General features: G+C 43.9%; 1 protein-coding gene across 12 annotated transcripts in view; it reads right to left on the minus strand.

The window, feature by feature from the left end:
- The window catches only part of CNTLN (centlein), a 484545-nt gene that overhangs the window by 42122 nt on the left and 426392 nt on the right, over positions 1 to 16031 (minus strand). Inside the window, exon 24 of one of the 12 annotated variants that reach the window (XM_072992067.2) lies at positions 15328 to 15800. The exons of the other annotated variants lie outside the window; for them this stretch is intronic. Within the exon in view, the coding sequence (XP_072848168.2) occupies positions 15762 to 15800 (39 nt within the window). The 3' untranslated portion in view covers positions 15328 to 15761. Of the gene's footprint in view, positions 1 to 15327; positions 15801 to 16031 lie in introns of those variants that run through there. 12 annotated transcript variants of the gene reach the window in all.

Here is a 16031-nt window from a genome sequence, read left to right on the forward strand (position 1 = left end):
ATGTGAATCTCCTTCAGTAGCTTATTCCTCGTGAAAGCATTCCCCAATCTGTAAATTCTCTCTATTGATTGTTCCAGCTCTTCTTGAGTTATCCCTGTTTGCATGGCCAGTTCTTCTGAAATCAGTTTCAGTAAATCTTCTTGTTCCTCTTGTCCCACATGTTGAATTCTAAGGAAATATGAGGCTTTGTCTGTCTCCAAGGTTAGAAGACATTCCTGATCCTTATGTTTTTCTTCTTTGATATTTTGTATTTCTTGTTCCGTTCTTGTTAATCTTTGTTCGACTTTCTCAACTGCCCATGTAAAGGTGTCACTATTCTGGTTATTGCTTTCAATTCCACCTCTAAGATCTGTTCTTAGTTCTTGTATCTGCTCTGAGATTTGTCTGATGATGTTGGTTTGCATATCCTGCATTGCATTTTAAAGAGGATCTTGATTTATATGTTTAGCCACTCCCGAGGTCTGCCCAGGAGACTCATCCTTTTTTGATATATAAGAAAATTGAGGAGCTTTATCAAGCTGAATTATCTGAAATAAAAAGCTCAGTTACTGTCTTATCTTAAATTGGTCATCAGAGAGCAGTAGCATATTCAAAATTAAAAGTGCAATCATTGTTTGTCCCAAGTTACACTAGAGGTCCTCAGAGCACTAAAGTACCAAACAAAACATTGCTTTGTCCCATCTTGGCCACAAGAGTTCAGCAGAGCATCCAAAGGGACAAAGAAACCAATTTCTTTGTGACTGGGAGAGGTGGTAATCAGCCCAAGGCTCTCTCCAGCACCTTTAAAGATATTCCAGATGGGGTATAAGAATATAATGTCTTGTAGGGAGAGTCTGAGAGATGAACTATATCCAGTTCTTTACACCTAATGAAGTCAGTCAAAAACTTCCATGTGCTCTCTTCCTCCTGGCAGATTTGGGGATGAGCAGGATTGAAAGCAAAAGTTCTGTTTAAATCTGAGTCTTTTGTTGTTATTCTTATTGTTTTGGCTACATTTAATAGTTCAAGTTTTCCTTCTTTCTAGCTGTAAGATTCCGGGTGGCCAGAGAGTTTAAATGCTGTATTTAAAATGTTTTTTCCTTCTCTCAGGCTGGGTAGCGGGGGTTGGGGGAGGTAATACTGATAAGCTTTGAGAGTTTAGCAAAGAGACCACCCCTCATTTCCCCTTCTCTTTCTCTCTCTCAGGTTGGATGCGGGGGGGGGGATTGGGGAGATTAGAACAAAAGGCTTTGAAAGTTTTAATTGATGGTCCCCCCTCCCTTCCCCCCCTTTGTTAAGAACTACAGCACTCCTAGTTAGCAGTCAGTTCACCAGTTCTCCGTGTCCATTAGTAATTTCCCTTCAGGGTTTTTCTCACCACCTGGGAAGCTTTACTGTGAGATAGAGGCTTCCATGCTGCTTCCTTTCCCCGCTTTACTTCTCTTTAAGAGGGGGCTGCATTTGTGTGAAAGTACAGTGGTGCCTCGCTTACCGACCGCTCCGTTTAGCGATGAAATTGCTTAGCGACGGGGTTTTGGCCATCGCCAGAGCGATCGGTTAGCGATGGCCCCTATGGGGATAAATCGCTTTGCGATCATGGCAAAGCGACCCTTGCATGTCCGGGAGGAGATGGGAGGATCCACCCGGAGGAGAGCAGAGCAGCGGCGGGCTAGGGGGAGCCTCTCATCCTGGCCAAGGAATCCCGTGGAAGCCCACCCTCCACCGGGAGACACCACCACCACCACTGGCTGCTCTCTCCCCCGTCGGCTTTCCCCTTTCGCCTTCTAGCCTGGAGTCTGTCCTCCCCCTCCTCACGTGGGGCGCCTCTGTGGCCACTTGGGCCGTCCGGACACCCATAGGTCCACCTCCTGCCCCCCCGAGCCTGGGGGATCAAAGATTGTCCACCCCAAACCCCCCCGCATACAGCCGCCTCCTTCCCCCGCCCTCCAAATGGCAGCTTTGCTCCGTGGCGGGGAAAGAAGCACCACCCCCCACCACACACACACTCCCTCGCTGGCCAGCTTCATCAGCTGCAGGCTTTGCTTGCCTTTTTGGCCTGGTCGGGCTCTTCTTGTCACCCATGGTCATGGACTGGTGGAGGCGAGGCCCCTGTCTGCCTTGCCTTGCGCCCAAGGAGCAGAGAGGGCTACGGGGCTGACTCCTTCTCAGACCAGCAGGCTCCGGTGGCGGCTGCTCCTGCTGCTGCTGCTCCGCTGCTGCCAGGCTCCTGCTCCAGACTAGGCAGCGCAGGGAGCACAGCCCCGCTCTTCTCTCCTTGCCTCCCCTGCCTTCTCTTTTCCCTCCCCTTCCTTTTCCTTCTCTCACTCTTTTCCAAGCCAGGCTCAAGCGGGCGGAGCTCAGGGCCCTCGGTGGCCAATCCCGGCCGTCCAGCCTTGGGCTCCGTTGGGGCGAGGGGAAGGGGAACGTGCACCCACACACGCGCACGCACGCGCAAACACACACACCACACACGGTGGAGGAAAGCAGTGGCGGGCTCAGGCAGGTGGGCAGGAGAGAAAAAAAGAGAGAAGGAGAAATGGCTCCCTCGACAAGGAGAGCAGATGGGAACATTGCTCCTTCCCGCTTTTGCAATGCAAACAGTTCAAGAGAAGTTCCCCGACCCATTTTAAACAGCTGATTGGCGGTTTCAAAATGGCCGGCCACTGTTTTGCCTCGCTTAAGAGGCACTGAAAATGGCCGCCCCTATGGAGGATCTTCGCTTAAGGTTAGTTTTGAAGCCCATAGAACGCATTAAACGTGTTTTAAGGCATTTCTATGGGCTTTTAAAAATCGCTTACGATTAAATCGCTTAGCAACGTTTTCTCCAGACTAGATTAACTTCGCTAAGTGAGGCACCACTGTATAACAAAAGAAATGGTTCTTCTTTGATTAATTATTAAGTTATTTAGTTCTCTCTCTGTATATCAGTGGTCCCCAACCTTGGGCCTCCAGATGTTCTTGGACTACAACTCCCAGAAGCGTTCAACACCACCTCTGCTGGCCAGGATTTCTGGGAGTTGAAGTCCCAAGAACATCTGGAGGCCCAAGGTTGGAGACCACTGCTGTATATAGTCCTCTGGGGCTAAGGTTCAATTCATTTACTCACTTTCCTCCCTTGAAATAACAATGTTTACTCCAAGGGTGTAATATCCTGATCTGCGCCGTGCTGCACAGCTAAATCATCAGAACATAGCACCAAGCTGGATCTTCTGTCTGGGGGAGAGAAATTCTCCAGAGAGCGGGTTGCGGCCCACTCCTCTTCAGATCTCTCGATTCCCTATGACAGTGGTCCCCAACCTTGGGCCTCCAGATGTTCTTGGACTTCAACTCCCAGAAATCCTGGCCAGCAGAGGTGGTGGTGAAGGCTTCTGGGACTGGAACATCTGGAGGCCCAAGGTTGGAGACCACTGCCCTATGACACAGGGGGTGTTCTCCCACAACTCCCTGCCCTCAAAAATTCTTTGAGAGGGTCTTGATCCACTGTATACAGCCAATCTTCCGTGGAGACCCGAGCTGACCTGATGCTTCGCTGCTTGCCCCGCCCCCTTCCCATCTCTCCTCCAACTGTCTGAGGGAGAATACCATGTCAGTGGGGGATCTATTAGCTTGAAATCCACACTGTGATTCTGGATAAACTCTGTCTGCAAGTACCTGGAGTCTCTTTAGCACAACACGGGCAAGCAGCTTCCCTACAACACTAAGAAGAGAGATGCTACGGTAGTTATTGTAGTCGCCCCTGTCTCCTTTGTTCTTATACAATGTGACAATGTTTGCATCCTTCATGTCCTGTGGTACTCCACCTTCCCTCCAGCAAAGACAAAAGATTTCATACAGCTCGATGGCAATGATCTCTTTACAGCACTTCAACAGGGATGCAACTCGAAGAGCCTGCAAGTTGTACTCATTAAGAAAGACTTTATGTGCTGCTAGAGCTCTCCTCTTCTCCTTGATAGCTGGCATCAACTCCTCCGAATGGGCTTCAAACCAGTCGGCCATCTTTTTGGTCTTCTTGCCAAATGTGGACAAGGTAGTGTTATAAACAGCATTCTTGAAATGTTCCCATCGTTCAGGTGCATTTGCATCAGCTGAGCCTGGAAGGGTTTCCTCAAGTGCTTGGGCAAATTCCTCCACTTTTCTTTGATTGCAAGTCTTGTTGATGTTAATACATGGTCTTCCTTCCTTTTTCGTGTGATACAATCTCTTTGTTCACAGTTTTACTCTACTACACACCAGGGAGTGATCAGTATCGCAATCAGCACTCTGGTAACTGTGTGTGATCATAGTATTAGGAAGGCTAGAACGTCTAGTGAGGATCAAATTGAGCTGATGCCAATGCTTGCATCTTGGATGTCTCCAGGAAACTCTGTGTTGAAGCTTCGTAGAACATATTGCTGACACAAAGACCATAATAACAGTAAAACTCTAGCAAGTTGGCCATTTTTGTTCATCTTCCCAATGCCAAAACGGCCTAGACAAGTGGGCCAAGAATTGTGATCAGCACCAATATTAAAGTCTTCGAGAATGAACAGTGGTTCTCGCTTGGGGATTTTTTTGATAGTAGCTGCCAGTTCATCCTAGAATTTGTCTTTGACTTCTGTTGTGGATGACAGTGTTGGTGCATATACACTAATGAGGGTGACTGCTCCCACTGATGAGTGGAGCTGCAGAGACAGGATTCTTTCACTCTCCGCAGTAGGCGGAACAATGGATCTCAGCAGATTATTTCAATGTAACTTCTTTATTAGGTACAACTGGTGTCTTATCAACTATAACTTCCAACAGTCCAATTTCCCATGCCTGTTGAACGTCCTCAACAGTCAATGTTCCCTCCCATTTCCATGGGGGAGGTTCTAACAAGGTGGAATTTTCCCATCGGCTTCCCACACCCTCCAGGCATCACAACTCTCCTGAGGCCACAGACAAAAGTGTGCACAACAAGAGTATGCAGCCTACTCGCCATTGGGCTTTCTAAGGCAATCCGGACAAATCTATGGAGTCTCTCTTGGGTTGGTGGAGTCTCACCAGGCTTCAACCTAGGCATTTTCCAGCTGTGCAGGGAAATTTCTTGGCTTAACACTATCTCTGCTTTTCCCCTCTGCCTTCTTTCTCTTTCTCCCCAGAAAGATGTCTTTTAGGGGTGTGGTGAATATGGTGAAGTGCTGCCTCCTGCGCTGTGAACATCAAACATATCTCTTGTTTAGTGGTGGGGTATATTTCTTTACCCCAGCCCTCATGGAGCTCCTCCAAGTACTTACTCTTCTCCACAAGAGTTACCAATTCCGCTTCTTCTGCAGGTTCTTTCTCTCCCTTCTCCACAGCCTTTTTGTCTATTCCTCTTTGCTTCCCTACTTCTCTCCCTTTGTCTCTTTCCTCCTGCTTCTCACCCTCTCACTCTTCCTTCTCCGGGCCTGGCCCCTCCTTCCTCTGATTTTTTCCCATAAGTTGCTGGGTTTTGACTCCTCTGTTTTGGTGGGAACTCCAAATGTTACTTTCTAGATTCCTGACAGTATGGCCATGCTCATTGTCTCATAGCCCTTCTGTGATATGGGTAGGAATGGCACACTTACAGGGGAATTGGCCACCCTGTCCTTCTCACAAAAGACAAAGAAACTATTTGAAGAAACTATTATCTTAATCATCTGCAGATAAATTGAAGAGAACAACAACAGCAACAGAGAGAAACCTGTTCCACAGGATCCAAGAAACATAACAGAAACTTAAACCTAGGTTAGAGATCTTGAAAGATCAGCAGAGGAATATATTATCTGATCAGGATAAAATAAAGAGATGATGGAAACAATATACTGAAGTATACAGAACTGGAAAAAAGGATGACAAATTCCTTCTTTGAAGAATCCTTCAGTGAAGAACCTGCAGTTCTAGAAAGTGGAATGAAAATGAAATAAATAAAACATTAGGAACAGATGGAATACCAACACAAAGTATTTCAAGAAATAGATACCATACCTATCAAAGCCCTAACAAAAATGTGCCAATAGATAAACATTCAATATACACTCCAGACTTGAAGAAGGGAGGTCCCAAACAATGCAGTAATTACAGAATTATCCTACACAAGAAAAAGGAAAAAAGGGTACTTGTGGAAAATGATATGGGAAAATCTCCATCCTCTACCAAGGTATCACGGTTTTAATCAAAAGTTCTGTTCTTCTTGATAGTGAAACTACCACCTACTGGGAAATTAATAGGTTTGAACAAAACTCTGCTTACATTGCAGCAGAGTGGTATAGGATCAGCCTGTCTGAATAATCTGAACAAAGAAAAAGAGTATTCTTATTACAGTCAGTACCCTCGAAACTCTTCTTGAAGCATTTCTGCTTCTAAGAATCATAAATGTTCTCAAAGACCTGGAAATAAAGGTTGCACTTTTATTGACCCTATTTGATATTCTCTCAGAAAATACATTCTGAGTATTAGCTAAAGTCTGCTAACATTTTGTTCAGCTTTGTTGGTCTGTGCTTTGATCTACTGGCAACTAATAAATTAAGAACAGCTAGTCTTGTTCAGTGCTTAGAGGACAGACCTTTGCACTAAAACTGTTGATGTTGAAGATATTGGAGCATTTGTACAGCAAGCGTTGTTTTTCCTCTAGTTATAGCTGAACGAATGGCAAGGGCAATATGATGTTAGCATGACATAAAACCAAGGTTCCAATAAAGATCTCTAGAATACAGCTTTAACAAATGGGTCTGGATGGCTTGACATGAAACATATGGAGTCTTACTATGAAGGAGGACCGGAAAAGGGAAGTGCGGCATCTCCTCCAAAAGGGGAAAGTGAGACCATAGAATTAAAAGAAAACTTAACAGAAGTGGAACAGAGTTAAAGAGTGAGGGAAGGGTTAAAACTGAGGTGTGTTTAGTAGAAGATTATGGATCTAACTGAAGTTGTCGTTGATTTACCAAAACCTGTTCTTTAATAATTTGAAAGAGTATACAAGTCATTTTCCCGTGCAAAATTTGGAGCTTTCAAAAAATCTTGAAGAACCCAATCACACTTACACTATTCAGTTTTCAGGGTTTTATCAGGGCAATGCTTCAGAAGACACATGAAAATATTAGTTATTTTCAAAACTATTCCACCTTCCTACTGCATATGTCAACCAAGACAGCTATGAATTTTAGAAAAACAAAAGAGATTAATACAAAATCAGCAAAACAAACGAACAGGCAGTGGGCACAATACAGGCATTCTTTAGAAGTACCAGAGGAGAACCTGGGGGCTGCAACATGGTAAACAGCTGTACCATTAACAGGAATGAAATAGGAAGATGGGGAAAAAAATGAAACCCAGTCTCTATTCCCCAAAGCATAACTGAATACAATGCAAACTTCACCTAGCATTAAAAGGGGAGTAGCGAAGACACCCAGTGAACAGCACTTGTTCAACAATGTGTTACATTTCTTATCCCATCTTTCCACGTTTAATATTTGCTTACTGCATTTATATTTATCTTTTCTCTAATAAGCTCAAAGCAGCATACACAGCTTTCCTCCTCCTCCTCCTCCTCACTTTACCTTCACAGCAACATGGTAAGGTAAGTCAGGCTAAGAGAGAATGATCTGCTCAAGTGCATCTATTAAATGTTATGTCTCAGAGGTGAGAGCAAATTGAACGAGAATCTCCTAAGTCCTAAGATAAAGGTAAAGTTTCCCCTTGACAATTAAGTCATGTCCAACTCTAGGGGCCGGTACTCATCTTTGTTTGTAAGCCAAAGAGCCAGCGTTTGTCTGTAGACACTTTCCATAGTCACATGGCTGGCCTGACTAGACATGGAATGTCATTACTCTCCTGAAAAATCATAGTAGGGCTTATTTCCAGGGTAGGTCTTCTTTTCAGGAAAACAGGGTACTAGCATGCCTAATACCATGTATCAAATGGCATGTGTCTAACTGTACTACTAGAATGCTGAAGGGTTACATACACTACATTATGAAAACCACCCCTCTATATAAGACTTTGTGTCCTCCTGGTGGAATATCTATCTCTGGCTGAGAACCACTGAGTTAAAATATGCCAAAATGAAATCAGGATCTTGCTTTCTTTTAACGAATAAAAACATGATGGTGCTGCCTGAGGTGTTACCACGTGAATACCAGTTTTGTTAAAACAACAGATAGCTCAATTTCTGTTCAGTAGTAGGAAAGTAACATTGGATGCATATGAACAAAAGCGAATGCCTGAGGACTAATTTCATTCTTGCTATATGACCTACCGTGTTTCACCGAAAATAAGACAGGGTCTTATATTAATTTTTGCTCCAAAAAACGCATTAGGGCTTATTTTCAGGGGATTTTTTTTTCATTTACAACAATCTACATTTATTCAAATAAAGTCATGTCATCATCTTCTGTTCGCTGCAGAATGGTGGAGGATGGGCTTTGACTTAACTGGTCTTATTTTTGGGGTAGGGCATATATTACAAGTATCCTGAAAAATCATATTATAGCAGTGCCTCAACTTACAAACACCCCTACTTATGACCATTTTGACTTACAATCAGCTCCGGTCGCAAAATTTTGCTTTGACTTGCAACCAAAAAACAAAAACACGGGGAAGGCGGGGAAAGCAGGAAATTTGAACTTTCAGTTAACCGTTGGTCAGTGAAGACACTGCTTGTCTGTACCTCGTTTGCCCCAGTGGTTAGAGAGTGGGGATATGGAGAGGGACTTCAGACTGCGTGGTACATACTGTACATACTGCATATTTTTGTTGGCTTTTTTTAAAAAAATTGCTTTCTGGATTTTTGACTTTCTTTTTTAAAACAGAGACTGCCTGTTCTGGGTGAGTACACTGTATTTACTGCACAGGGTTTGTGAAGCTTGGGTTTGGGCTAGGTGTGTGGGGGGCGTTATGTTTCTGTGCTCTGATGGGTCTTGCAGTGTGGATTTAAAATGTGAAAAGTAGACTGTAATATTAAATAGAATTAAATGTGAAAATTAGACTGTAAATTTAAAATGTAAAATTTATTTATTTTTGCATTCTGTGGCTCCTTGTCACATTCCTAGGGGTTTCAGAAGGCAAAAGTCCAACAAGCCAGTCCAATATCAGAAGTCCAGAAGATAAAAACAGACGCTAAATTGCCAAAGCCAAAAACCGTAGTCAGAAGCCAGAGTCCAAAGCCAAGGGTCAAGTAAGCAAGAAAGAGTGGATGCAAGCCAGAGTATTGACTTGTTGCTTCCACAAGCTTTCAAGCCTTCTGGGTGCAGATTTTATAGCAGCAACAGTCATCTAATTCCTAGAAAACACTTTGTCCTGCTAAAACTCAAGGCTGGTTGACCAAATGTTCTTGTGGGAAGCATCCATGCGAGCCTCCGACCTTCGTGTCATGAGTCTTTGCCGAAGCCTGGCTACTGGGGGAGGAGAATCTGGTGGTGATTCAGCTGTCTGCGATTCTGATTGCCCAGCATTTTCTTCAGCTGTAATTAACCCCTCAGATTCCAGATCTTCTTCGGCTGAACTCATAACACTCCTAGGTTTTGTGTACTGTGACCTCTCTTTTGTTTTAAAATATGTGGGTTTAAAATGTGACTCCAAAGTCTTTTTGTTTTAAAATCAGAAAATTTTCAGCTTGATAAGACATGGGGAGGCTGCAAGTTCTGACCATGCTGCTGCAGAAGCCTTCACGTTGGACTTTGCCAAATTCATCAAGGAAGAAGACTATCTCCCCCAGCAAGTCTTCAACTGTGATGAGACAGTGCTGATCTGGAAGAAGATGTCCAGGAGAACCTTCATCACTCAGGAGGAACAGAAAATACGGGGCCATAAACCCATGAAGGACGGATTGACCCTTTTGTTGTGTGCCAACACCACCAGAGATCTGAAGATCAAGCCTTGCTGGTGTACCGCTCCCAGACTCCTCGCCCACTGAGAGAAAGTTAACAAGGCCACAGTGGCTGTCATGTGTAGGGCCAACGCAAGAGCTTGGATGACAAGACAGCTGTTTCTGGAATGGCTCTATGAAGTGTTTTCACCCACTGTCAAGAAATATCTTTCCAACAATCAGCTTCCTGAAAGGTGCCTTCGGCTGATGGACAACGCCCCAGCACACACCTCATCCTTGGTGGATGATCTCGACAAAGAGTATGATTTCATCAGGGTCAAGTTCCTCCCCCCCCAACACAACACCTCTTCTGCAGCCCATAGACCAGCAAGTGATCAGCAACAAAGAAGCGGTACACAAAGGCACTCTTCCCCAGGTGCTTCAATATCACTGAGGAGACGTCCTTGACCCTGAAAGAGTTCTGGAAGACAAATTTCAATGTTCTCCACTGCGTCAGACTCACTGACAAGGCCTGGCAAGATGTCACAACTCGGACCTTGAACTCAGCCTGGAGGAAACTGTGGCCAGAATGTGCCACAGACAATGGCACTAAGGTGACTGATTCACAGGTGGTGAGGGACATCATCTCCATGGGTGAAAACATGGGTCTGGATGTCAACAAGAAGGATGTGGAAGAGCTAATTGAAGACCACGAAGAGGAGTTGACCACAGAAGAACTGCAAACTGAGCAGCAGAAGGCTCTTGTGGAGGAGCTTTCCACTGAGGAAGAGGAAGAGGCAGCACAGGTTAGCAGAGAGAAGATCCATCTGCAAGAAATGGACCAAGTGCCAGGACTTCTTTGAGAAGTACCATCCAAACAGGACTGTGACAGGAAGAGTTATGGACATGGTGAACGACAACGTGGTCAGCCATTTCAGAAAGGTTCTGCAGCGCAGGATGTAGCAGGTGAAATTGGACAAAGTTTTCACCAGGATGGTGCCTGCAGCCAAGAGACGGCAACAGGGAATCCCTGGGAAACATGACCCAAAGGAGGAGACCTCTACCTCACAGTGATGATCATCTCACCACCCACCTGCCTGTCCTCCAGCCAGAAGTCACCATGATGTCCTCCAGAAGACACCGAAAGCTAACTGACCTCTCTTTTGTTTTAAAAGGTGTTGGTGGGTGGGTTTAAAATGTGTTTGGTTTTAAAAGGTGTTTGGTTTTAAAATGTGTTTTGTTTAAAAGGTGTTTGGTTTAAAAGGTGTTTGGTTTTTAATGTGTTTGGTTTAAAAAGTGTTTGGTTTAAAAGGTGTTTTATTTAAAAGGTGTTTTAGACTCCAAACTCTCTCCCCCCCTTTGTCTTCTCTCTCTCCATCTTCTCTCTTTTTGTGTTTAAAAGCACAAACCTTTGTCTGAGGGGGTCTGTGTGCCCCTGTGATGACCTTCTTTATTTCCTCTTTCCCCATTGTTTCCTCCCTGCCTCCTTTCCTGCCCCTTTTAAAACTTAAATCATCTTGTTAAAAGAAGAAAAATTCTCCCCCAAGTGGTTGTTGACAGATTAATCGCTTTTGTATTAGTTAGGATGGGAATGAATGCTTTAACTTGCAACCAGCACCTCTACATACAACCGAAAACAGGCAGAACAGATTAATCAGGTTTCAGTGCATTTCAATGGGAAATGCTGATTCAATTTACAACCATCTCCTGGAACGGATTATGGTCATAAGTCAAGGCACCACTGTAAGACTTATTTTCAGGTTAGGTCTTATATTCAGGAAAACAGTGTATAAACCTTTAGAGATAATTATTTATGGCAATTAGAGTATAATACTGAAAATAAAAGTTTACTATCAAATAATGACATGACATGAATGTAGGGCCATATTTCAGTCAATAAATTTTAAATATTCAGTCTTTTGACCCTGTATTTTGCAAACTGGGCACCATAAATGATTTTGATACAGACAAAAATATCTATGCCACTTCTGCAAAACTAGGCATTAATACAAATGAAAGGTTAGACATGACCAAAATACATCTTCATCACTATTCTTCTATGTTAATTCTTTTTTCATATCTAAAGAGATTTGGATTAGGCATCCTTCAGTCTTGAGAGACTATGGTAACGTGCTTTGTATGGAGGTCTTGGAACACCATCTAGTGTGGCTGAGAAGGCCAATTCGAGAGTGACAATCCCTTCCACACTGAAAACAAATACACTCTGTTCCCTGTCCAGCTCCCTGATTTTGCTGCTTTTGGGACTGCCTCTTTACCTCGGCCTGCTGGACAAGGGTCTCTTCAAATTGGGAGAGGCCGTGATGCAACATCTGCCTCCAGGCTGAACGCTCAGATGTCAGGCTTTCCCATCTGTTGAGGTCCATTCCTAAGGCCTTCAGATCCTACTTGCAGATATCCTTGTATCGCAGCTGTGGTCTCCCTCTGGGGCAATTTCCCTGCAATAATTCTCCATACAGGAGATTATTTGGAATCCGACCATCAGCCATTCTCACAACATGCCCAAGCCAACGTAGACGTCACTGTTTCAGTAATGTATGCAGGCTAAAAATTCCAGCTTGTTCTAGGACTACTCTATTTGGAACTTTGTGCTGCCAGGTGATACCAAAAATGCGTCGGAGGCAGTGCATATGGAACATGTTCAGCTTCCTCTCCTGCCATGCACAAAGGGTCCAGGACTCACTGCAGTACAGGAGTGTGCTCAGGACACAGGCTCTATAGACCTGGATCTTGGTATATGCTGTCAGCTTCTTATTGAGCCATAGTCTCTTTGTGAGTCTAGAGAACATGTTAGCTGCTTTGCTGCTTTGTCCAGCTCGACATCTACGGAAAGAGTGTCAGAGATCGTTGAGCCAAGGTACACAAAGTCATGAACAACCTGCAATTCTTATGTGGAGATGGTAATAGAGGGAGGTGAGTCCACGCCCTGGCCCATGACTTGTGCTTTCTTCAGACTGATTGTTAGTCCAAAGTCTTGGCAGGCCTTGCTAAAACGATTAATGAGTTGTTGGAGGTCTTCAGCAGAGTGGGCAACAATGGCTGCATCATCAGTGAACAGCAAGTCCCTCATGCATTTCAGCTGGACTTTGGCCTTCACTCTCAGTCTAGAGAGATTAAAGAGCTTTCCATCTGATCTAGTCTGGAGATAGACATCTTCTGTTAAAATTCCAAAGGCATGCTTTAGCATGACAGCAAAAGAAAAAGAAAAAACCAAACAGCGTTGGCACGAGAATACAGCCCTGTTTCACTCCGCTTCAGATGTCAAAGGGATCTGATGTTGAGCCAGCAAAACCTACAGTGCCCTTCATTCCCTCATGAAAGGACCTGATATGTTAAGGAGTTGAGGTCGACATCCAATCTTGGGAAGTATTTTTAAAAGGCCATCCCTGCTAACTAAATCAAAGGCCTTTGTGAGATCTATGAAGGCCACAAAGAGTGACTGTTGTTGTTCCCTGCATTTGTCCTGCAACTGTCTAAGGGATAATACTATGTCAGTGGTGAATCTATTAGCTCAAAATCCACACTGTGATTCTGGATAGACTCTGTCTGCAAGCACCTGGAGCCTCTTCAGCACAACATGGACAAACAGCTTCCCTAGAACTCTGAGAAGAGAGATGCCACAGTAGTTATTGCAGTCACCCCTGTCTCCTTTGTTCTTATACAATGTGACGATGTTTGCATCCTTCATGTCCTGTGGTACTCCATCTTCCCTCCAGCAAAGACAAAAGACTTCATACAGTTCAGTGGCGATGGTGTCTTTACAAAACTTCTGCACTTCAACAGGGATGTTATCCTTTCCAGGTGCCTTGCTGGAGGCGAGGGAATCCAAGGCTGCTTTTATTTCTGCTAAGGTTGGTTCGCTGTCCAACTTTTCCAAGACAGGCAGGCACTCAATGTTATTTAGTGCCTCTTCGATTACTACATTCTCTCTGGAATATAGTTCAGAGTAGTGCTGTACCCAGCGTTCCATCTGCTGTGTTTGGTCCTGAATGATCTCGTCTATAGCAGATGTCAAGTGAGCAGATTTCTCCTGTATTGGACCTAAAGCCTGCTTGATACCATCATACATTCCTTTGATGCTACCTGTGTCCGCTGTTATATGTATCTGAGAGCACAGCTGAAGTCAATAATCATTGGAACATCTCCTGGCAGCCTGTTGGACTTGGCTACAAGCAGCTCGAAGAGCCTGCAAGTTGTACTCACTAAGAAAGGCTTTGTATGCTGTTAGAACTCTCCTCTTATCCTTGATGGCTGGCATGAACTCCTCTGAATGGGCTTCGAACCAGTCTGCCGTCTTTTTGGTCTTCTTGCCAAATATGGACAAGGCGGTGTTATAAAGAGTGTTCTTGAAATGTTCCCATCGTTCAGGTGCATTTGCATCAGCTGAGCCTGGAAGGGTTTCCTCAAGCACTTGGGCAAATTCCTCCAGTTTTCTTTGATCGTGAGTTTTGCTGATGTCAATATGTTGTCTTCCTTCCTTTTTGGGAAGATTGGTGTGATACAATCTCGTTGTTCTCAATTTTACTCTACTACACACCAGGGAGTGATCAGTATCGCAATCAGCACTCTGATAACTGTGTGTGATTGTAATACTAGGAAGGCTAGAACATCTAGTGAGGATCAAATTGAGCTGATGCCAATGCTTGGATCTTGGATGTCTCCAGGAAACTCTGTGTTCAAGCTTCGTATTAAAGAACGTGTTGCTTATACAAAGACCATAATAACAACAAAACTCCAGCAAGTGTTGGCCAGTTTTGTTCATCTTTCCAATACCAAAACGGCCTTAATAAGTGGGCCAAGAATTGTGATCAGTATCAACTCTAGCGTTAAAGTCTCCAAGAATGAACAGTGGCTGTCTCTCAGGGACTTTTTTGATAGCAGCTGCCAGATCTTCATAGAATTTTTCTTTCACTTCTGTTGTGGATGACAGTGTTGGTGCATATGCATTAATGAGGGTGACCGGTCCCACTGATGAGTGGAGCTGCAGAGACAGGATTCTTTTTTCATGTCTAAACATGAATCTATTATCACTTTTAACTGAGTATTCTGAAGTTATCCTTCTGTATCTAAACTGAGCCATTAGAAATGGACAAGGATACTAGACGGATAATCATTCCAACATAAAATCATCTGTTGATTAAAGATTCAGTTTATTTGCTAACTATTCTAGCATGGTATATTTCTAATAGAACATTTTCTAATATTTATGTTAATACAACTCACTAGAGATAGGCATGAGCTCTTGAACTGGCAGTTCATGCCAGTTTGTCCTTTGTTCAGCACTTCCCCGCCCTGCCTCCTCCGGCGGGCACCCACTTGGAAGCAGCACCTCAGCTTCCCTGCCTCCTCTGGGCACTGCCTCTGAGCGGGTGTCCGACAGAAGGGGTAGGGCTGAGAAGCGCTGAAGGACAAACCGGCACAAACTGCCAGTTCAGTTGGTCGTGACCATCTCTACCCAACTAATGTCTATCCATCCATTCAGAGAAATGAGTGGTATTAGTTGGAGAAGCTGTCACACTGTGCTAACTCAATTTTCCTACATGAGCTTTAGTAAGAAGTGTGGAAATGAAAGTTCATCTTACTTTGTCCAATACAGAGTACAAATGAAACATAAAGATTTTCAGCTGCTATTTCTCCAGTAATACTCTAAAAGCCAGACAAAAAAATGGTTTCAGAAGACCTGTCTTACATAAATATTTAGCAACTATGTGGATGTCAATAACAGCTGCTCTGTTCATCATCAAACAGGCTGCACCTTTAATTTGCTCTAGTATATCTAGCAGATACGACTGATAAGATATTTTCACCCAAAATTATTCTACAGAATATATATTGACTTTAATTTGTGTTATATGAGGTTTGCAATAATTTTAAAGAAAGTCATGACTTTGCGGAAACAATGAAAAAGGCAGTAGCTTAGTGTGACAGAGTCAGGGGTTCAACTCACCCCTTTGCCTTACAGGAAAAAGAGACCACCTGCCTACGCGGTCTTGGGCAATCTACATGATCTTGGAGCTCCCTAAGAAAAAACAAACCACTTATGAGGAATCAATAGAAAACCTAGGAAAGAGTTAATATAAATCATATTATTACAAGTGACTGAAACTTGTGAAATAATTGGCATTCTGTAATGGATAAGAACACATGGATAGAATCTAAAGCTACAACCATGCCAGAGAGGGGCTTTAGGATTTGGTGGAAACTCTGCTATTGTGGGGGAACAACAAATATGTTCTGTGACAGTTGAACA

The sequence above is a fragment of the Pogona vitticeps genome, chromosome 2 (genome assembly GCF_051106095.1).
Source record: "Pogona vitticeps strain Pit_001003342236 chromosome 2, PviZW2.1, whole genome shotgun sequence".
NCBI classification, from domain to species: Eukaryota; Metazoa; Chordata; class Lepidosauria; order Squamata; family Agamidae; genus Pogona; species Pogona vitticeps.